General features: G+C 40.6%; 2 protein-coding genes across 4 annotated transcripts in view; one reads left to right on the top strand and one right to left on the bottom strand.

Annotated features, from left to right (window-relative positions):
- Positions 1–3,084, bottom strand: part of LOC145999142 (peptidyl-prolyl cis-trans isomerase D-like) — a 37,132-nt gene extending 34,048 nt beyond the window's left edge. For both annotated transcript variants that reach the window (XR_014443371.1, XM_083136080.1), the window contains exons 1-2: positions 2,877–3,084; positions 2,384–2,521 (exon numbers count right to left, since the gene is read on the bottom strand). Coding sequence is in view for 1 of the 2 variants with exons in the window: in XM_083136080.1 (XP_082992206.1) it covers positions 2,384–2,521; positions 2,877–2,949 (211 nt within the window). In the remaining variant the exon portion in view is untranslated. The remainder of the gene's footprint in view (positions 1–2,383; positions 2,522–2,876) is intronic.
- Positions 3,085–21,564: 18,480 nt separating this feature from the next.
- LOC145999131 (AN1-type zinc finger protein 2A-like) overlaps positions 21,565–24,273 on the top strand; it is a 39,395-nt gene continuing 36,686 nt past the window's right edge. For both annotated transcript variants that reach the window (XR_014443370.1, XM_083136068.1), the window contains exon 1: positions 21,565–21,809. Coding sequence is in view for 1 of the 2 variants with exons in the window: in XM_083136068.1 (XP_082992194.1) it covers positions 21,755–21,809 (55 nt within the window). In the remaining variant the exon portion in view is untranslated. The remainder of the gene's footprint in view (positions 21,810–24,273) is intronic.

The raw sequence follows: 24,273 nt of genomic DNA, 5'->3' as shown, positions 1-24,273 counted from the left end.
AACTGAAAAATGCCGCACAAACTATTCACAGAAGGTTTTTAAGCGAAAATTAATCCACAAACCATTCACGGAAGGTTAGGTTAGGCAAACGTAGAAAATTAAATTTGATAAAAAAAGCCCGCTCACACATCAACTTGTAAAACAACCGCATGGTTGCAACACTAACAGGGGGTTACATAATGGAATGCACGGAACATTTAATTCACATAGTCTACGATAATGGTGGCAAGAGCTATCGTGCATCGGAGATACATTAATGTCGAAAAAACATGATTTACCGGCCGAATAAATTGAACGAAGGGAGAAAACACTTCCACGAGCTTCCAAAAGTCTACAGAAACTCATTTCCGTAAGTAGTCTCTTGTAAATTTGAAGAAATGTGTTTTCACTATACCATACTGTTACCAGTTCCTGAATGTAGATTTGATCCATTTTAATGTGAATGCGTTTTGTTTTCTGCGAAAATCTCTGTCCGACACGCTGTTTCTGCTCCCGCCATTTGCTTTTTGCATGAGAGTGCAATGTTCCGTGTGTTAAGACGATGCAACCCTGTAGCCAGTGTTTCAGCCTCGCAGTGTTTTCACTAGAACCACCTGTCGAGTTCGGAACAAGCTATTTTTCCAGAATGGATGTCACTTATCGCACAACATTGTAGCAACATTGTGTTCGGACGTCACAGGAGAGAGCTGTTTTTACAATTTTTCTTTGTATTTATGCTAATGGAACCTAACCTAACAGGCCTAACCTAACCATGTAGGCATTCCTCGTCTGACGTCAATATTCAAGGTTGCAAGATTGTTGTGCGTAAAGGAAGAGAATTAACGAATTACGAAAGAAAGATGGTTCCGACCCAAATGGTTGTCACTTATCGCACAACACTGTAGCAACATTGTGTTCTGACGTCACAGGAGAGACCTTTTTCATGTTAGGCAATACAAGCTAACGCGTCTCTTAGCGAAAATAATAATTTTTCTTTGTATCTATGCTAATGGAACCTAATCCAACAGGCCTAACCTAACCACGTAGGCATTCCTCGTCTGACGTCAATATTCAAGGTTGCAAGATGGTTGTGCGTAAAGGAAGAGCATTAACAAATTTCGAAAGAAAGATGGTTCCGACCCGAACGGGTGTCACTTATCGCACAACACTCTAGCAACATTGTGTTCTGACGTCACAGGAGAGACCTTTTTCATGTTAGGCAATACAAAGGTAACGCGTCTCTTAGCGAAAATATTATTTTTTCTTTGTATTAATGCTAATGGAACCTAACCTAACAGGCCTAACCTAACCACGTAGGCATTCCTCGTCTGACGTCAATATTCAAGGTTGCAAGAGTGTTGTGCGTAAAGGAAGAGCATTAACGAATTGCGAAAGAAAGATGCTTCCGAATTGCTGTGTATGGACAATGAACGTGGTAAATCGCAAGGTTATTTTACAAGTTCTACACGTAAATGCGACGTATTAGCATAATTTCAAATAGGGGCACGAAAGTAGATATTTTCCGGTGAACGAGGTTGCACCACTGCATAAATCGACAAAACACTCTCAGAACGCCCCCTAAACCAGTATGCTATCACGGCCATAATGTGTTACAGATTCGAAACAACAAGTAACAGTAAGTACTCGTAAATAGAGAAAATAAACATTATCTTAGTTAGAAATGCATTATTTCGCCTTAAGAAATGTTCCGCAACACGTTAGCAATGTAAAGAAGTCCGAAATATATGATTTGTAGGTGTTTCACCCATACGATAATAGTACCCAGGAACTTCCAAAACGCTCAAGAAAATGATTTCCGTAAGTACTTTCTCCTGTAAATTTGAAGGAATCCGTTTTACCCATACGATAATGTTACCAATTTGAACACAGCAACCACCTAAAAAAAAAAAAAAAAAAAAGGTAAAGTGCTCCCCTGTGCGTAGCACCACGCCATGAAGGCGTATAGGGGGTGTGGGGGTAACCACCTTGCAACTTCAAACGGCTGTACAGTTGTAAATACTTATGGTACTTGTTTACTATCCTTCGGACACATTTATTTATTTTTACAGAAGAAACTACTTACCGTAATAAGTTCCTGTAGCATTGTCGAACATCGGGAAGGGGTTTTGTGTGATGTGGGAATGTTTCATAGCTGAAATTTATGTTGTTCGTTGAAAATTAATTCTCCGACGGAGAATAGCTAGACCCACGAACCATTGGCGCGTGGATAGGTTAGTTCTGTTCTACATTCAAATATAGAGCGTTTTAAAAGTAACGCAATCCAAAGTTTGATCGCCTGCAACATGAAAACCTTAAGAGATATTTTCACTGGGTTTTCTCCATTATTTTTTTAACCCAAGATACTTCATGACCAATACATGAAATGCATGATAAAATAGCTTACCTCTATGAAAAACACATCCTTTGTAGTGAAGAGGTTTACCCAGTGACCCAGTACCTTTCTCTCCAGTGCAAAGTGCACGGAAGTTTTCACACGTCTTGGGAGCCACATCTGCAAACAATTCTAATACGACACGACCAACTGGAAAGAATAAAAATCACAGACTATGTAACTAAATACTAATAATCCCTGAAAAATTCTCAGTAGATGGAGAATTGTTTAAGAACAGGTTGCATGAAACTAGAGTGTCAAAGAAACCGCACTTGTGATTGCACGTTATTCTATAATAGTTTAGTTTCAAGAAAACAACAACTACCAATTGCAGTGACTGATATAATGATTCAAGCAAACATTTTCTGGGAAACAGAAGCTTGTCTAGTCAGCATGAACAATAGGATCTGAACGAATGTGACTATTTAAAACGTAAAGATTGTTTTTGGCATTCCATTCATTTGCCTGTATCTTACTGGCAGCACTAAAAATAGTTAAAACTTACTTTTCTCTTCTCCTACACGAATATCTAAATAAACTATAGGATTATCCTTTCCTTTCTCTTCTACGGCATCCATTGTATACAACGGATATGACGTAAAAAATCAATTTTCTGACATCATGGAATGCTTCTGGTCCGTTAAATAGTTGCTATACTGTTGAGACGCTATGCTACATTTCTTCAACCTTACGAGGCTTTTGTGCTTTAGCCATTGCTGAATACTGAATCTGAATGACTGATGGGCAGAATCGTTTAGTAAGTTGATCCGGATCACGCAGATCGGGTCACGAAAATGATCCGTTCATTCGACTCGGTCATTTCGTTCATCTCGATCACGGTTCCCACCACGGACCGACGGTTCCCTTGTGAACGAGTGTGCTTTTGGAGCTTAGAGGATCTCTCGGTCAGCGTGAACGAAAGATCCGCATCTCAAAACAAACGAAAGAGACTCTGAGCTGATAGGCAAATCTTTCACAGGTAGTCGGAAAGAGGAGAGGAAGGAAAGAAGTACCTGAAGGAAACAGCTTTGATTATTTAACTACAGAGGAAATACATTTATCTTTTTGCTTTTGTTGGGAACCGACAGTTACAACATTGGAAATATTTATTGGTCTCTGTCAGTGACGTGCAGTGACGTCGACACTTGGGGTAGCAGTCAGTGGCGTGCTCAAGGGGGGGGGGGTGTTGTGGGTCACACCCCTCCTCCCTTTAGGGCCAGTATTCCTACAAAAAAGAAGAATGTCAATAACAGAAAAAGATTGCAAAATTATGAATGAGTACTAGAATAAAGTACACGTAACCCCCACCCACATTTGAAAATAAAAAAACTATTTGATTTGACTCTAAGCCAGAGATCCTGGGTTCGAATCTCGGATTGGCCATTTGTGTTCTTTGTGTGTGTCCCTTCATCAATTTTGTCGTACCAAAGGTGGCGGAAAAGCGAAGTAAAATAAACCAAATTGAGCAATCAATCAATGATTTGATTTCATTTTTGTTACTTAGCGTCGCTTTTTTGTCACATTTGGTTAATTGCGAAGATACGATGAAATTGATGAAGGGACGAGCACAGGGAACGCAATGCCTGGTTCGGGGTTCGAACCCGGAAATCCTGGTGTCGTAGCGCGCTGTGATAACCGCTCCCCCACGCTTGGTTGATTTGGTGACAGGTAACAAAACACAACACACTTTTTTGTAGTTTATTCAATTATATTCATTTGACTTTTTGAGTTCTGAGATACATTTTTATTCCAAATTACTTCATTATTCACTGCAACACATAGGACAAGAATGCGCACTCATCACGGGTTCGAATCCTGGCCTGGATTGTTCATATGAGGTCCCTTAACCAATTTCATCATATTATCACTCAATCCTCATTTTCGCGATAACCAAATGTGGCAGAAAAGCGAAGTAAAATAAACCAAACCAACAACAATATGAACACGCGTTCTCTTGCCCAAATAAATACATCCGTATTTATGACTTAGAGACCAAGAGTAGTATATTTAAATAAAACACTACTAAAACGAGAGCGAGAGAGAGCCTGAGCATTTGTAATTTAATCATTATATATTCCATATTTGAAAAAAAAGAAAAGAAAGAGAGCATAACATCATTGTCTGCACATAACACGTTCCCATTTCATAAATAATAAAACTACATCCCATATTATACATACGCACATATTGTACAACGTGTAAAAGGTTGTGTAAATACAGAGAACATAAGTACTGCAGAAAATTTTACCCTGTGTTCTTTAGAGGATTTACAAAAAAATTATGAGAAACCAATCCCCTATCTGTTCTATAGGAGATAGACTGGGGGACCTGAAAGCCTGCGCTTTCAACCATTGCAGCGGGGAGCGAGGGGACAAGAGAGGTAGAGGTAGAAATCTTCCTTTTCTTTCTACCTGGAAACTGGTCTGGCGGAAGAAGAGCGAGCTAGGGTATCCAGCCAGTTTGCCCGCGGAGAACACCGATGGACGAGAAGCGCGTGGTAAAGAAAGTGTTGCGTATGAGCTGTGGTGGCTTTAACAAGACAATAAATATTGTGATTTGAATATAATTCGAGATGTGAGATTGATTGATCTATCTCTGCTAGACTAGCTACTCCTCAGTGCACGTCACTGGTCTCTGTTATAAATAAAAATGCGAACTTATTCCCGTGTCACGCCCTCATATAGAGGAAGGGTGTAGAGGTAGGGCCCCACATATTTTCGATCTCGGCCATGTTGGAGGTGAAGCGATGAGCATCACGTTCCACGGTTGCCGAAGGCATATCAGAGGTTATGTGAATTCCAACTTCATGCAGGGACATTGTCGGAAAAAATCCCGGGAATCGAGTCCGGCTCTCCCGTGTGTCATATTAATTATACATAGGCACCGTAGGTTTTCTTTGTCGCGACAACACCAGATAGCACGGAATGTTGTCAAACTAATTATGAGTACATACAATGATTTATGTTAAATGTAGTTTTAAACATGAGTTTTAAAAAACATGATTTAAACAAAACAAAGTTGTAACGACCGCCATGTTAGGCAGATTTAAGTTGTATATTGGCATTTACCTTATTCGTATACTTTCAAGTTAAGAACTTGGATTAAATTATTTATACTTAATTGTTTTTATAATTCATGTATATATTTACGTTTTATCTTATGTTATTATTATTATTCGCGTATTTTTGCAACATTTATTCAGAATTTATAAGCTAATGATTATTCCAAATAATATATGCAACGTTTTCATTGTTTTTCAAGCACAAGTTAAATACATCTCTTCTTAATATCAATCTTTGTTCAACAATGTACAAGATTGAAGTAATTTATCTTCGTTATAAACTAAATCTTATTTAATCATTTTTATGTGCAAAAGCAAATATGATTTATTGATAAAATCAGTTTAGTTGTTTGTATACAATTTAATATTGTAATATTACAGTATGTAACATTGTTATTCGTACACATAGAATTTCCGAGGAAAAAATGTTATATCTACTAGTAAATATAATCATTTTCATATGTAACTGGAAATTAATGTTAATGAAGGTTTCACCAACAAATGTCAATAAAAATGTATGTTCAAAGTGTATAAACAGATCGTATAATTTGTGTGAAAAGAGAAAACCACGCTGTTTCATGCAACATTGTTATTCGTACAGGCAAGAGTTTCAATCTTCCTCGCATACAGCGCCACCGCTATTCGGGCGATTTCGTGCAGTTTGCAACTTCGTAACAAGTTTGAACATGCAGGCGCGCTCCCCGTCAAGTAGCATGCTGGCGTAGGTATTGTTGTAGGCCTATCGTCTATCTATCAGCGTGTTCGAAATGGGCAGGTGAAGGAACGTAGTTCCGATCTGAAGGATGTTGTTATAAATTTGGCCCTTAGAAGTTATTCGTTAAGAAAAATTGGACAAACAGTCAATAAATCACACTCCTGAGTTCAATACATAGTAAACAAATTTAGAGAGGAAGGTTCAGCACAGAATGTGGCGAGAAAACCAAAAGAGAGACGGTTGAATAAACGTGGTGAACACTTTATTTTAAAAAGAGTGCGAGAAAACCACCGACTAAGTGTTCCACAGTTACGACCGTTAGTAGAAAATGTTATTGGCAAGATGATGTCCGATCAAACTGTCCGACGTGCCTTATGGAAGCATGGATATAATGGCAGAATACCACGAAAGAGGCCGTATGTAAATAAGGTGAATCGCAGGAATAGACTTTCATTCGCAATAGAGCACATCCACAAGGACCAGGAATTTTGGGATAGTGTCATATGGTCAAACGAGTCCAAGATTAATATATACGGGTCAGATGGGATAAATAGGGTCTGTAGAAAATCAAATAAAGACAATGATCACATTAACACAGTTCCAACAGTTAAACACGGTGGTGGGTCATTATTGATTTGGGGCTGTATGTCGTCCAAAGGTGTTGGTACCATCCAGTTTATTGATGGTATCATGGAAGCATATGTCTATTTGGACATATTGAAGAACAATGTAAAGCAGAGTGCCGCTTATCAACAGATTCCAACAAGACAATGACAGTAAGCATAAGGCGCGAGTTAACATGAATTGGCTAATATGGAATGTGCCCAAACTACTACAACACCAGCTCAAAGTCAAGACTTAAATCCCACTGAGCATTTTATGGGCAACATTGAAGAGGCGAGTCCATAAAGCAGGCGTCAAGTCCAAACAAGAGTTGAAAACTGTTGTGCAAGCCGAGTGGAATAAAATAAGCTCTGAAACATGTCGGAAACTGGTTAATTCTATGAAGAACAGGTGTCAAGCAGTAATTAAAGCCAAAGGATACGCATCAAAGTATTAGAACTGTCAGTCAATTTGAACTGAATACCCTTTTTTATTTTATATTATTAAGTGTACGAATAGAAAAGTTGTATAAAAAATGGCATGTTTCTCTTTCAGTTTCATTTAATTTATTATTGTAATTGGTTATACAGAATTTGGGTAAGATTTTATATTCGTAATGATATTAGTTATTGAATTGTAAAGAAACAATTTCAAAAGAGTGTATTTCCTTTCAGATATTAAAGCATTTTCTTTGAAAATCCGTGTGTACGAATAAGAATGTTACATACTGTATAGCAAAGTATTAGTAGTACAGTGTGCCCGGTTGAACGCCATTAAGTGAGGATCAGTTTTGCCAACCCACCCCAAGAAAATTTCACCATGTGATATTTTACAGGCGAAGCTAACCTACCAATAGGAGTTGGCAACACTGACTAGTTGCTTCACAACCCTTTTTTTAAAAAAAATCATGATATTTCACAGGCGAGGCTAACCTACAAGTTACAAGTTGACGGCGTAACCTTCTATAAGATGATAAGTATGCAGTAAGATGAAGAAGACGCTAACTGGCAATAGTGGTGTTAATGCTTCCTCCTCTCTACCCCCCCCCTACCGGGCCTCCTCCCTTATGGCGCAGTGGTAGCCTTGTATTCAAGGGTTCGATACTCGCACAAGTGGTTCTTGAAACTGTAGGTCCAGTCCCGATTAGCCTTACTTACAGGGGCTCTTGTAACGCCACGGGGCGAAAACATGCATACTTCTGTTTTTCCACATGTATGTATGTATGTAATTCGATTTGTGGAGAAGGGGGCCAAAATTTTGAACTTACGGCTTAATTAATCTGCATGCATGCTTAATGTTTGACTTTTTTATTTCTAGTTCGACATGAGATACACACAATTTTACTTTTTGAAGTACAGTTAATATTACCTAGTACGGGTTAAGCTGTGACATACAACTAGCGATCGACATGACCACCTGACACGCAGACAGAGAGAGAGAGGGTGAGCAAATTCAAAATGTAATCTATCGTGAATTAAACTAGCCTCCCTCACCCACCCACATATAGCCTTACAGGTGACTCAAAGGCAGAAAGTGGTGCATGGCGTGACAGGTTTATCTATCGTGAACTAAACTAACCCCACCCACTCATACATACACACTATGCCTTACAGAGTAAGGCTGCTTTATCACTTGTAAGGGAAAACATACACGATCTATTGCAAACTAAATTAACCTACCATGGACACACACACACTCCAAGCCTTCCAGATAGGGTATAAGCAAATCACCTCCTGCAATTGTATAACGGGTAAAATTAACCTACAGCTAGCAACACTGTTTGAGCTGCTTTCGACGAGCCAAACTTACACTTTGCAAATAGGCTCTACAGCTAGAAGCTTGAAACAGAGTATGCCAACTTACCTCATGTAAAAACATTAATTCTTACGGTTTTCACTGGTTAAGCTGTGACATACAACTAGCGATCGACACGACCACCTGACACACATACGGAGAGAGTGAGACGGCTTATACGCAGTTTCTCCTACACATGTACTGGGTTTAAAATGTAACTTGCAACAACTATTTCACTCACCTCCTAACATATAATAAAATTACCACAGGTTTTTGATACTTGGTGCCAGAACATGGTGGTTTCAGCCCGATTATTCTATTTGTGCATGATGCCTGCATTTGGAATATTTAATTCTTGGTTTACGGTATTTTGCGTGCTTCAGTAACCTTGCAATCGATTCACGGAAGCTATGACGTGTATTTCCTGTTTCGCGAACATACGAGAACATTTCACAATAGATAATATATTGCAAGAGCGAGTTGGTTGTGTATATAAATCTAAGTTTTGGAAATGGACATGAATATAATGTCAAAAATTATTGCATAACTTAAAACATTGACATTTATTGCACTAGCAAAGGTAAATGTGGAATGCCCCGGCCCCTCAGCTGTTAGGTTAAACAGCATCACTAACAGCAAGCATTGTCATATGGACAAAAAACAGATCTACGAGGGGTGATCGAAGAAAAAAAAGGTTACAAACCCTATTATGGCGTATGTGTTAGACATACCTGGAAGATCAACGCACCTGATGATGGAGGGCACTCAACACTAGTCCTCGATGTAATCAACTTTTTTTTTTGTTCAAGCACTTGTCACAATGGTAGATGAGGTTTTCCATACCGGTTGCACAGAAATCCGCGTCAAGTTCTCGTAGCCACCGTGAGGCAGCTCTTTTGACATCATCACATGTCAGATAATGGTGGCCAGCCAACCAAATGGTAGTCCCAGCTCAGCTGATATTGAGCTTCTGTCCTCACGAATACACTCATCCACAAGAGCACAGTTCACGTCAGTGGTTGAGGTACTGGGCCTACCGCTGTGTCCAATGTTGTTATTAACAATACTGGTCCGTCCTTCTTTGAAGGCACGACACCACTTCGCTACATGTTGCCTTGAAATTGGCTTCTCCCCATACACCTCCACAAATCTGCCTACGAATGTCAGCAGGTGTAGTGTTTTTGGCCCACAGTAACCGCACCACTGCCCTCACTTCTACTCTTGACCAATTTTCTAGACGAGTCACCATTTTAAATGTTCGCTTCTCGGGTATACATGGTCAGAATCCGAAGTCCTCAAACTCGCAACAAGTCAAACATGTTATAATTTACACATAAATTGTTACAGTGAATAAAACAAAAGTTATATGCTTTGTAACCTTTTTTTTCGATCATATATAACCTGTGCTGTCTTGCAAGTCTCTCGAGTGAAGGAATATGATGCCACTATAAACTGTCCACAAAATATGCAGTCCCTGGCATGAGATGGACGAGGCTTATGAACCTCGACCTATACAGTTGTACAATGGATGTTCTTTTTATTAAAGCATAGCGGTGTGTTTTCAATATCAGCGCAACATGCATGCAAAAAAGGGAGGGGGAGACCAAATAAATGGATAATTCTCATTTCGATTTCAATACATTTGCTAGTCACGCTATGTAGAAGGACACTGGACGATGGCTAAAAGCGAGGGAAGGAGAGAAATGTTACCTTTTACTTCTTTACCTGTGTGTGATGAAATTGTGAGGCTGAAAATAATTTCGAAAGCAGTCTCGAGCATCTTCGCGTTCAGCCATTACACATGGAGAGCGCAACGGTATTGTCCATGGGTGGTTTTTCTGAATAGACATACATATCAGTTTTGCAGTCTCCAGATGGGACCGGAGCTTTTGTTTTATTTGGACAAGAGGATTCAGATCAATGCATGGAAAGAAATAATTTTACTCCACTGCCTCACTTGTATTGAAGGCGCTGTGTCTTCCAATAGCACACCTCGCGAGTGCTTACCTGCATGTATGCAAAATATAGTTAATCTCCGATGTGAAGCGAATGGAGAGTTTGTTTTTGCTGCTGTGATTAAATACTAAACCAAATCTTATTACATAACTTTGAATTATATTTGTTAATTAGATCTATATTATTTCATTGCTGTAGGTGGTCCATGTTATGTGCAGGAGAATTTCTTTTAAAACATGTCTTGTTTCTCGAACCTGTGGTCTGTAGATTTGCTTTTGTTGGCAACAGAAACAGAAAAAAATGACACCATGTTATTGTATACTGATATGGGTGTATACTGTAATCATAACAATTTTCTAGTTAAAAATCTATGTCGATTGGGGAACTTGTCTGTGTTGGGTCTTATTAACAACTTCACAGCTGTACCTGCACAACTCATCGACTACAAGGCAACAATGTTAGGAAATGTGTGCATGGCTCCGAGAATACAATTTAAAATCACTAATGTGGCATGAACCCCCTTCACTTGTGTGTATTTGAATATGCGAAAATTAGGCACTTTGAATAAAAAAAAAAAAAAAAAAAAAAAAAAGAAGCGAAGCTATTTTCGCTAATGGCAACGATGAGGATGAATAATGGTTATTTTGATAAAATTGACGAAGTGGGGGGCACGTCTGCTTCGAAGTGCATTACCCCAACAACTACAATTGTCCCTCCTCCCCACACGAGGCGGTTAACAGAGGTGTACTTTTGTCGGTCTACGACTCTGAGGGCTTAAGTTACTATGTTTACCTATAGCTGCACATATTTAAAAAATGAACCCGAGCAATAAAATACTTATCCTGATCTAGGTCAGATAACGTAGTGGTAATCCCACCCCTGACGTCGGATAGACTTAAATGAAATTAAATCAAATTAAATGAAATACTGTTAATGGAAAATGTGTCGTTTCTATAATGTTCAATATAGAAATCAGATGACAAGAAAAAATGTTGCGGGCCTCGACCCAAACACATATATGATCAGACAGGATGTCAACGATGCGTTCATAACTAACATGTGAGTATTCAAAATTCAAATAGTGCAGTGGGAAACAACCAACTAACTAACTCTCTAGGCTTCTTAAACCCGACGAGGACAAATACAAGCCCATCCTGATCTGTGTCTACTCACTATTTTTCCATCCTAACCGATTTTGCTTTTAGGTCCATTCGACCCCTCATGGTATACGAGCCCCCCCCCCCCTGATGGTGGAGGAAGCGAATCTATTCCACGTTGGCATTTTTAATTGTTGCCAACCTGAACTTTCGCTTACTATCGCTAATTAACATTGATGTGTTATATAAATTATCAGTTTTTCTTGTGCTATTTTATGTTATGAGTTTGTATTGTAAGTTAGAACAATCTGTTATGCTGCGCCTCGCGCTTGAGGTAGCAGTTGAGGTCTTGCTATTAACTGTGAAGGCGGTGCGCGGACTCTCGTGTTAAATAAATTGCTTATCACTGCCTGCGAGCGTGCAAGACCCAACAAATTATAACTTTTAACATGTGCGAATCAGTATGTACGCGCGCGATTCGTGATTAAAGATTTTGGACATTTTAATTATAAAGTATTTGGAATTTTATTTACTGTCACGTGTCGCAATTCGGTGGTTTCCTTCATGGAGGAAGGGTGGATCGTCTTAATCCCCATCCCTGGGTGAGAACTGGGGCTCCCAACTGACCAGCCGGAGCAAGGAGCGGTGTGTTGCCAATTCGAATCTCCATACCCTGGAGTTACGAGTGGTTGCACGTTGCGTGGAATTTTGTGACCCCGCAACGTGGGGTATTACAAAGTCAACCTTTTCCCAGTAAATTATAGTTAAAGTTTTTAAAGAAAAAAATTCTCATTTTTATGGGTACAGTGGCGACAAGGACAGTTTATTTCCCTTTGGAGATAAGGTTTACCATACTGCAGGGTAGGGGTATTGTAACCGTACATATTACCACTAATATATTTTTTACTAATTATCTTAAGTATAGGTATATGCATATTCATATTATTTATTTAAGATGCATTATGCTCATATGCCCGTTTAAGGAAACTTCTTCTCGTGGGAACTAAGCAGATTCTTGTCTCCAAGCTCTGACCTAAATTCCACATCTTCCTTTCAAAAGGGTGAATCTTCTGCCCGTCATCTCCCACCTTTGCAGAACAATAGTAGTGGCTATTCCGGCCCAAACTTTCACCACCACCTACCATGCTTGGCGACAGCCGCTTGCTGTTTTTCAGCCAAAATAGATCCCTCTTCTGAGATAACGTTCATCAGGTTGGGTATGTCGGTAGCCGACAGTTTCTGGAACCTTGGCCTGCATGACCCCGTGGTTCAAAAGGAAAGGGCCAATCAGAACTTGCCCCTTTATGTGGAAGTTTTAGGAAGAATGGAAACCCGCGAGAGGAGAGAACAACAGTTTTGTGGACGATATAGAACAGGACAGTTCTGGACAAGTGTTGGTAGAGAAAAGTTCAGTGGAAGAGTTCGGGCGCGAAAGTTCATTGGATGTGCTTTACAAGACTTCGTGCATAACAGTTCGCAGTGCATTAGTTCAGTGCAGCATTACTCGTACGCTAAGGGATGCTGAGTGTGATCTAAGTTTCTCGCAAGAGACAATTTGTTTGGAATATTGTTACGTCGGCTGAGTGATATTCGAGTTGCCCGGAGGTACTCAATGTGCATTTGAAGCGTTACGCAAATGACTCATCCTGCGATTAGGCCAGACGCGGAAGCAGCAGTGCTCTGAACTACAAGTTGCGACTGTAGGACAAGCCAGTGTGACGGGTTCGCGTCCCGGCTAGCGTACGGAAGTGTGCGGGGAACTTTTCCGGTATACCAGGTTAGAGTCCCGCCAGTGGGCACCGCAGGTAAGCGGAGCAGAACTATATGTGCGCCGTACCCAAAGAGGAGCAGCGAGCAGTGTAAACAAATGTAAATAAAATGTATATAGTGTATACGACGTCTCTCCATAAGAGCCCCTTGATTCTTTCACCGAGATCTGCGGGATTTTGTTGTGTTTTGGTCCCTGCAAACTGAGTCGGCCGCGTTGGTGAGAATTATTGTACGTCAGCAATCTTCTTATTCGGCGTGGTCTGGCTATATTGTGGCTTCCAAAGGCGAGACGGCAACAATTTGAGTGGCGTTTCGGCTTGGTCGCTTACAGTGTGCAGGACAGAATGTTTTGGGTCGGGACGGGAAATTATTAAATCCTGACATTCGGGACGGGGAAAATTCTCAATTTCCCGAAATAGTCGGAAAATTTTCGGGACGGGAGGTGTTCGAAATTTCCCAAAGCTCTTGAAATCTCGAATTGTACACGTAATTTCCATCTGAAGTGCTTGTTTTTGCACTTCTGGTACAAAACCTAACAATTTCCGATAAGTTCCAGACATTTACAATGCAGAGAACGTCTAGAATTGACGACGTTTTAAAATGACCATTCGGAATTTCCAGACTGCTTGGGATCCCGAAAAGTCCGTAAGTCATTTCCGGAAGTCGGGATCGGGAAGGAAATTTTCTTTCCCGAGCCCGGTCCCGACTTTTCGGGATCCCGCACACCTCTACTGCAGGGACAAAAGTTGGAGGTAATAGCCCCCCTTTTTTTCGCCACTGCTGAAGTAGGTTAGGATTGATATTCATCTAAATTTCAAGAAACTAAATATTATAGAATTACTATCCTCGTCCTGGAAAAATCAGGGTGAAATATTTCCTGCTGCCTGAACAGTTTATATAGCAGAAAACAACCTCTAGTGGCATAATAGATTCTCCAGATCAATTTATCTTTCAAAGTACAAAATTATGTTACCAAAAGTAAGCATCTGCGCTTCATTCAGTTACACAAACTAATGAATCGTATCGCAAAAGAAAAAAATCACGTCATGATCAAAAATCACGCATTGTGTATTCAGATATTAGTTTCCATTTCTAGCTTCCACCAGTCTCAAACTAACAGGATGATACGAAACAAGGAACTGAGGAGTTTCGATTTCTACAGTAAAGCACGGGTCTTCTTGTAGCACAACAATTTTGCTACCTTGTGCATAGGGGAAAATGGGGTAGCCCCGGACATGTTCACACAGTGATGTGCTTCTTGGTAAGAAGATGCAAAATTGTTTTAAAACAAGCCTGAAATATTTATTTGGAATGTGATCTTTATTGACAAAGCAAAGTTATCCAAAGAAATGCAAAAAGAAGTACATAAACAAATGACAATACAGATCGCTACATTTTACATATTTTCACATATTGGCGGGTACCACCGGACACTTAAGATAATTGAAAAAAAATCATATTCTACACTTGGAAGGAATAATAAGAACACCTACCCAGGAAGTTTACAGTGATCACATATGTAGTGGATATCAGTTGATTCGATATCGGTGCAGTTGTCATGGGCCCAGCCATCGCAGGATTGACACTGAATCCAGCCTTCATTGAACGTTTCACCGCAAATGATGCATTCAGTTGTGCTATCCTGTTCGTCTGGTCGTATGTCCACTTTGTTATTGTCACAAGCAAGCTGATCGTGGCCCATTAGCTTCTTGCGTCCTTTCTTTGCTAGTACATGTGTTGAGGTCACCTTTCTTTCAAGTTGCTTCATATATGGTGAAGATGTTAGTATCTCACTCACTGCAGTTCTTCTTGTTCGTGACGCTAAACATCTCTTACGATTTTCTGGTAATGGTGATAACTTTTCAATAATGGAGAGCTCTTTGCTAGTTGATGGACGAGGAGATTCAGGTTCCTCGGTGACATGTAGAGAACGTGGATCCACTGCAGACGACGGAGAAGAAGCAGCCCTCGTTGCCTCCACCGCTGCTGAAGTTGAAGGTTCTGGGTCTTCACAGGTTTGCGGAGTGTAACATATTTCAACGCGAGTCACGTTTGCAGGCAGGTAGTCAATGTCTGTGAATATATTACGGTTGAATGGATATATTCCAGTGCACGAAAATCCATTGAGAGCAATGTCCATGCGACACATCTTACGGTATGCCTCTGCAACAAGGTGTGCTACATCATAAACGGTTATCTTTACTCCATCATTCTTGCGCATCCACATCGAACAAGCTTCATTGTATGCTCCTTTAAACGGTTTCATAAAAGACCTGTCAAGGGGCTGAGTCTTGTACGTGGTATGTGGAGGAGTACTGAGCATATGAATACTGTGATCCCTCGCATATTGGATCACTTTCAAATCCTTATGACTGCAATGTCCGTCAACAAGTAGCAGAACTGGAACGCTATCACACAGTGTCAAGAACTGCTACATTTTGTCCGGTGTTACCCTCCAATTGCCTGTCCGGGGCTACCCGACACGTGCCATTCGACAATAACATGCCTCATATTATCACACAGTCAAATATATACTTGCGGTTTCACACACGATTTGTTCAAACCCTAACCAGTACACTGACAACTATTTGTGTTTCATTTACTTACCTTTATAATAGCAATGACCTTTCTTAAGTTACTTCGGGTCGAACACCGCATACGCAGAAACAGAGCGGCTTGCAGTACGTCCGCTATTCTTCACCGATTAACTCCTACTACTTGCACGTGCAGGGTAGAACAAAGTCCTTTCTTTTTCTGCTGATACAGTATTGCTAGCTCATACCGCAGTTTCGGAACTCACACTGTCCGATGGTACCCGATGTCCGGGGCTACCCGATTTTACCCTACATAGCTAGCCTGCCTAACCTAACAACGTAGGCATTTAGCATAAAATTAAAAAGCTTTCTCCCGTGACGTCAGAACACAAGGTTGCTCAAGTGTTGTGCGATAAGTGAGCCCTGTAAAGCACGGATTAATTGGCACAGATTCAATGAAGAAACAGGGTTGCCAAACAAAAAAATTATCACAGACTATAAAATATCTACCACCAAAATGTGTTTTAAACACTTGTAAAAAAAACATTGTTTTAAACGTTTAAAACATTTGTAAAAAAACTAAGCCGTGTGTTTTAAACGTTTAAAACAAAGTGTTTTAAACACTTTTGTTTTAACATGCCAACCCTGGTCATAATAGATTCTCCAGATCAATTTATCTTTCCAAGTACAAAATTATGTTACAAAAAGTAAGCACCTGCGCTTCATTGAGTTATACAAACCAATGAATCGTATCGCAAAAGAAAAAATTCACGGCATGATCAAAATCACGCATTGCGTATTCAGATATTAGTTTCCAGCTTCCACCAGTCTCAAACTTACTGGACGGTACGAAACTGAGAAGTTTCGATTTCTACAGTAAAGCAGGCGTCTCTTTCTTGTTGCACAACAGTTTTGCTTCCTTGTGCATACATAGTTAGCCTACCTAAGCTAACAACGTAGGCTTTTAGCCTAAAGCTTTCTCCCGTGACGTCAGAACATAAGGTTGCCGAAGTGTTGTGCGATAAGTTAGACCCGTAAAGGACGGATTAATTGACACAGATTCAATGAAAAGACAGGGTTGCCAAACAAAAAAATTATCACAGACTGTAAAATATCTACCACCAAAATGTGTTTTAAACCCTTCTAAAAAAACATGTTTAAAACTCATTGTTTTAGACGTTTAAAACATTTGTAAAGAACAAAGCCGTGTGTTTTAAACGTTTAAAACGAAGTGTTTTAAACACTTTTGTTTTAAACATGCCAACCCTGTTGTCAATCCCACTCGCACCCCCGTCATTGGTTTCAGCTTCTTTTCGCTACAACTTCCTTTCCTTATGGCTGCAGGCTTTGTTGATCAGTTCCTGCATGCCACAGAAAGGAGGGTGGGTGCGCGCGGAGGGATCCGAATCTCAGAGATCCGGATCCCAAGATCTTCTCCCGGTCGGTTTGAACGAATGAGCCATGGAAGAAAACGGGCCTGTCAGTCATCTGTGACCCGTGAACGAAATATCCGAACTGAGCAGTGAATGAGTTTGGTTGATGCGCGGAGAGTCGACAGAGTGGCCTTGTGATTTTATTTAGCCTCTCTTCTCTTTCACCCCCCCTTCTTCTGCTGGCTCTCAACTTCCCTCCAAAAACGCTCCCTTTTGTTTTAATTTCGCCCATTCCTAATGTTCTATGCGAGAGTAGTGGATTCAGGGTTGTGGCTGGAGCAATGCAGATGGAGTGACCCGCTTGGGATGAACATTCGCCCTTCCAAAGATCAACAAGAAGAGACTTCTTACATTCCCCTTCCCCTCTGTCTCCCTATTCTCCTTACCGTGAACGACTTCGCTTGAAAAGTGGACTGGATCTCTTCGTTCACAAGACTGATTCGTTCATTTCGAACGGGTCGTTCACGAACGACACATCTCTACTGAATGTGAATAGAATCACTGAATCAGCGAACAACTGTCATCGACATCCCGAAACAGCAGCTCGTATTAAACATGAAATCACTAATCAGTAATATCGTTCTATTGTTAAAATAGGATCACCATATACAGGGTGGTGCAAAATTCCGTTTACAACGCTTGGGAGGTGAATCGCCAAGTAGAAACAAGGAAAAAATGCCATGTGGAAAAATGTCGAAATCGGCACCGTTCGCGAGTGACAGGCGTGCGAAAATCGCCTCACACCATGTGTAAAGCACAATAACTCAAGAAGGAAGAAAGATATCAATGTCGGATTAAAATAATACAAAGAAAGTCGTGTCTGACGAATACAATGGTGCAGCAATTGAGGCCCAGTGTAAATTGCGCAAGGAGATTCTCAAAGAAAGTGGGGAATCCCCTGATGGAAAATATAGGAAATTTACTACTATTTTCAACATAATGTTGAGATCGGAATGTACGCAGTAAAAAATGACGACGTATGTCCACATGTCCCACTACTGCTGGGACACCGTCCCAAATGGAAAAAAATACCGGAAAATCATAAAAAAATGTTTTCAATCCCTTAATGTTGACACACTACTTTGCAGTACGAAAAACAAAAGTTAAACAATGGCTACATGACGTCAGGCTGTACATACTACAAGAGAGCTCCCCAAAGAAAGTGGGTAATTCTCGAAGGAATGAAGACGGAGAATGGCGAGATAACGCACACAATGGCATGTAACATTTCTAGGCACAGCTCATCTTGAAGGGATTCCATTGAGAAGCGAACAACCTCCGCACATGCAGATCGATGGTATGAAGTACAGCAATCTCCAGCACTATGAGGTGCTGATAGGGACTCACAATCACCGGTATACTCAGAGACGTTGTTGAAAATGTCCGCTATTGACTTCAAGACAAAGGTGGCATCGGCGAAGCACTGATTGTCTGGTACGGTCAAATACCTCTGGCATGTCACCAATTGTCCCAGCAGCGGCACTAACACGAGCAACGAGGTCCTGAGCACTTTCCACAGGAGTTTCATACACGAGCCTTTTCATTTCTCCCCATACAAAGAAATCCAGTGGTGTGAGGTCGGAGGAACGAGGTGGCCACGGTAAAGGTCCACCCCTGCCAAGTCAACGATCGCCGAGTAAGGCCCTGGCTCCCCGGTTGAAATGTGCAGGGGCGCCGTCGTGTTGAAACCAGATACGTTGTCTACCTGCCAGTAGCACGTTTTCCAAAAGTTCGGGTAATACGTCATGTAGAAATACCCGATAATTCCCACCACACAAAGTAGAGTGCAAAATGTACGGGCCTATCAAGTGGTCACCTACTACGGCACGCCACACATTCACTGCGAACCTATGTTGATGATGGCGCACAATGATTGCATGCGGATTGTCCATATCCCAGACGTGGCTGTTGTGGCTATTGAACATGCCGTCCCTGGTGAACATTGCCTCATCGGTCCACAAAACTATTGTTGGGAAATCTGGAATGGCAAGAGTTTCTTGCACGTACCATTGGCAGAAATCCATGCGTAGGGGAAAGTCCGTGGGCAGTATGTGGTGCACTTTATGCAATTTGTATGTGTGCAATCCCTCCTCCTGAAGAACGCGGAACACATTGCTATGGTGAGTTTGTGGCGTACGAGCAATGACACGTGTGCTGGTGCCAGGACGGTCTCGTATCGCGCCCGCAACACGTCCTCTTCAAATTGCACAGTGCGGGGTCTTCCACAATCCCACCTACGGGGTAGTAGAGATCCAGTTTCACGCAGTCGAGCATCAAGTCTTTGAAAGAGTGCATGTGCTGGTAACTGGCTATTGGGAAAGCGTTCGTGATACGAACGCCGTGCTTCACGGCTGTTTCGGTTTGCCTCTCCACAAACGAGATGCATATCAGCAAGCTCGTGGGTAGAGTACTCCGCCATTGTCCTGTTCGAGAACTGCCCAGCAACAGGGGCACTTTCCCTCCGAGTGACGGATCACAACTACCGTCATTAGCACCCACGTAATGTCACACAGGTCCACGCAGTTGTTGCAAACCGAGAAAGAACACGGGAATACGTACTCTACGTACAATATTCCTTGGCGCAATTCAACCAGACTAAACTCCACGCTGCGACACGCAGAACAGACATGAAGAACAACGGTCGACTACACTCTGTACGTAGTATCCACCAACGCTAATACGTAACAGGTGACCTACAGTTCCAGCGTCTCTAGTGGGGCTTTCTGTATCAATTAGCTGAAATCAATCTCAGCGTAATCTGACGGCATAGCGTCATTATCGGGTCAATTTCCTATTTCCCGAGTGTGGGACGGTGTCCCAGCAGTAGTGGAACATGTGAACATACGTCGTCATTTTTACTGCCTACATTCCGATCTCAACATTAACGTTATGTAGAAAATAGTAGTAAATTTTCTATATTTTCCATCAGGGGATTCCCCACTTTCTTTGAGAGTCCCCTTGCGCAATTTACACTGGGCCTCAATTGCTGCACCATTGTATTTGTCAGGCACGACTTTATTTGTATTATTTTAATCCGACATTGATATCTTTCTTCCTTCTTGAGTTATTGTGCTTTACACATGGTGTGAGGCGATTTTCGCACGCCTGTCACTCGCAAACAGTGCCGATTTCGACATTTTTTCACATTGTATTGTTTCCTTGTTTTTACTTGGCGATTCACCTCCCAAGCGTTGTAAACGAAATTTTGCACCACCCTGTATTATTTCACATTTGAGAAGCCACAAACCACATTATCTCCACTGTAAAACGAGATATTTAGGAATCTCGAGCCCCCTTCCCATCCTCATCCTCTGGAGACACAGACTGGACTCTGGAGACGTGCCAAAAAAAAAAGAAAAAAATCCGTCCCGCCCGACTGAAGGAAATGATTTCCGACTTTTCGGGATTCATAACAGTGAGGAAATTCCAAATGAGTATGTTCACGTATGTAAACGTTTTCTCCTATGTTTGGAGAAAATGTATTGAGTTCGAGATTTCCATTGTCCGGAAATTTCGAGCATTTCCCTACCTCGTCAGGAAATTTCTATTTTATTCCTCCAGAACGTTGGGATTTAAAAAAAAATCGGCCGAGTCTGCTGCCACGCACGTGTCAGTAGTAAGAATAAGCGTCAAATTTGCTCCTGCCACGTAAGTCTGCTAAGAGGATGTTACAAATCTTAAGAACAGACGAAGACGAGGAAAATGCAAGTTTATGATTAGTGGGAATGAATGTACAGGTAATTTAGAACCTTTTTCTTTAGAAAGCATTTAGCGATATTATTTTAATGCTAACATAACCTAACCTAACTATGAGAGCATTTGGGTTTATTATTAGAAGAATGCTAAGGGACCTAATCTTAAAACATTTTTGTGAAAGTAATCGCTAGAACTTCACCGTATGTGTTACAGCATAGGTTACAGACGTAATTGCATACATAGCATGATGAAATCACGATAAAACAAAGACCGAGTCTGCTGCCACGCAGATCTCTTTTGAGGTTCCAGCAGACACTACCAAAAATTTCTGTCCTGTCAAGTTGCCACTATCGCCAATGGCAGCTTTTCTTTTCACCCACGCGATGCGATTTTCAACTGATATTTCAGTTGTGGTCACACTCAACTCTTCGTTGAAGACAACGTTCCTGGTAGGTGCATTGAGTTGCTTTGGATGCAACCAGTCTAGAGACTACACCGGATATTGTGATTGTGATTGTATCACAAGCAGAAAACAGCTGCGTCACGCATTTCTCAACACAAAGTTGTTGCAAGTGAAATCTGTGCACTATATAAAGTATTTGATGAGAAGTTCGTATTTGTATTCTGGAAAGGATTGGAGTATTGATGTTGGTTCGTGACATATGTACTGTGTGAATATACATATTTCGTGTGAAAAGACTAAAGTCGTAATTTTGGATATATTATGGAGTTTCCTGATCTAGGGCAGAATTGCTCGTTTGCAATTTGCAATAAACTAGGTGAGAATAAGTTAAGATGTTCGTCAAGAAGTAGTAAACAATACTGAAATGTTCAGATATCTCTCTATATTGAACACAATGCATTATATTGTATTCAAATCATAATTTATGTGTTAACTTGTTGTCTCTGCATATTCCAAAAACAACCTGTAGCAAATAACATTATTCATCAACTGATAGTTCACGAGCCAAGTGACACAAATCTACCATTTTATAATGCATGTAACGGCGGGGGGGGATATTGAATTCTTGTTCCATAAGAAGTGAATTGTGCATCAATCTCGTTTTTCTGCAAATGCAAATTCTCTAATATTCAACATTTTACTTCATAAAATTACGGACCTACTTGTGATTGTTGAGGATACTGAGTAAATCACAGTTTCAATATTATGGTATATTCGAAATGCTCAGTAGATTTTGCCTTTGTTTACTACCTTCAGTATTCTTTGAGCTCAAGTTGCAATTGTTTTATTCCAAATTAATCCTGCGGTACTATTATCGTATGAGGGAAACACCTACAAATCATATATTTCGGACTTCTTTACATTGCTAACGTGTTATTTTCGAATATGGAACATTTCCTAAATTGAAATCATGCATATCAATGTCTATTTCTTAGATTTACGAGTACTTACTGTTACTTGTTGTTTCGAATCTGTAACTCATTATGGCCGTGATAGCGTACTGGTTTTGGGGGCGTTCTGAGAGGGTTTTGTCGATTTATGCAGTGTTGGGTAATGATAGTATAATCCGGAGACGGATTTCTTAAAATTTACAGGAGAAAAGACGAGAAAGTACTTACGGAATTGCGTTCTTGAGGACTTTCTGAAGCCGGGGAAATTGTTTTTTAGAATCGTGCAACGTATTTTGCCTGTAAATGAGGTATTTTTCGTCAATCATGCATCTCCATTGTACAATACCTCGTGCTGCCATTACCCTCTAGAAAGTACCCCCTCTCCTGGCGTTGTTCACTATGTTGAAGTTAGAGCTCTGACGTATGGCTGAGAGCCATGTGCGTGCACCCACCTGTTTGTCATTCCACCATGGGTACGGCCATACCCCCTGTTGTTTCACGGACGCCGGGGCGGTATGAAGGCAGAACGGAGCCGGATTAACATCCTTTGGGGTAAACTTGTTCTTGAGCATATTTGTTGCTATGCAACTTCCACGTTGCAAAGTTCCAATTGAAACACTTTGGAGATTTATAAGAGGATAAAATGCCAAAACATCCTTCCTTTTGTTTCGTTTTTATTTTGCTTGCTGCTTTAATCGACTGTCAACAATCACGCGGAACCTGTCCTCTAACGTCAACAATCCCTTATAAGATCCATTCTCACTTTTACGAATTAAATTGTCGGTAGTAAGACTTTAAACTTTCCAGGTGCTGAATAATGAAAAGATTCTCTCGGGCTATCGACCAGGTGAGTTGTGGAAAAGATTCCAAGCTTTCGAGAGCTAACGTCGCTATCATCTTCAGGGTAGAAGTCTTCTTGAAAGCTTGGAATCTTTTCAACAACTCACCTGGTCGATAGCCCGAGAGAATCTTTTGAACTAAATTGTCGGTGTTTCTTTTTCCGTTCACTGCTTCAGAATGCAGCAGGTGCTGTTCTGAAGGGCTACTGGGCGTTTTTTTTTAACATTTTAATAATACTCAACAATAAGCGGAACAATAAACATTTTCTTGTAAATACTTTGTAGTATTTATTGCTTCCCTTCGGATACTCAGTTGTGGTCTGGTAGTGAGTGAATCACATGCATTAGAAGAGTACGTACTTAACAGGTTTTCCGTTTTTGCATCCAATGAAAATGAGTACAGCAAAGAAAAAAACTGTCGGGGGCAAAACAGGAAAAGGCAGAGAGAAAGGGACTTGCGTCAGTCTACTTTCATGAATAATTTTCTGAAACTTCTAAATCAGGTGATTTATTGAAATCATTGAAAAACAGTCTACTTCTAGCGAATCGTTTGTGTACACATTTCCCGAACAGTATCATAGTGAAAATTTTTGTGCAATTCGAGTTTCAAAACTTGAGATATTGACTCTTGAATTTTGGATAGCATTAGTTATGTCAGTTTTAGTGTTTGTTTTTGTCTTTGCTTCTCTCCTGGCTTTTTCGTTTGAAATTACAATAAAATATTGCTGCAAGAATTGGACATTTCTTAGTAAAACTACGTATATTGTTAGGTACAGCTAACAACAACAAAACGAAACGTGAGTTATTTAAACTCAACTGTTATTAACCTTGGTATTTTTAACATGCACAAACATTTCAGTACAAATAGAGGGAAATTAAATAAACCTTATGGCACCATCTGCTTAGAGTGTAAGGTGGATTGTAATATTTTGGAAAGGAGGACAAATCAATGATCGATCATAAGTTAACTTTCGGCTTTCGGAACACATATTGAAAAAAATATTGTATGTAATACCTCGTCTCATGTAGTAGGTTTTATTATAACATACAA

Source organism: Lepisma saccharinum, chromosome 1 (genome assembly GCF_977018435.1).
Source record: "Lepisma saccharinum chromosome 1, izLepSacc3.1, whole genome shotgun sequence".
In the NCBI taxonomy this organism is placed as follows: Eukaryota; Metazoa; Arthropoda; class Insecta; order Zygentoma; family Lepismatidae; genus Lepisma; species Lepisma saccharinum.
The sequence above is the reverse complement of the archived record's forward strand: the minus strand, read 5'-3'. Positions and strand labels throughout refer to the sequence as shown.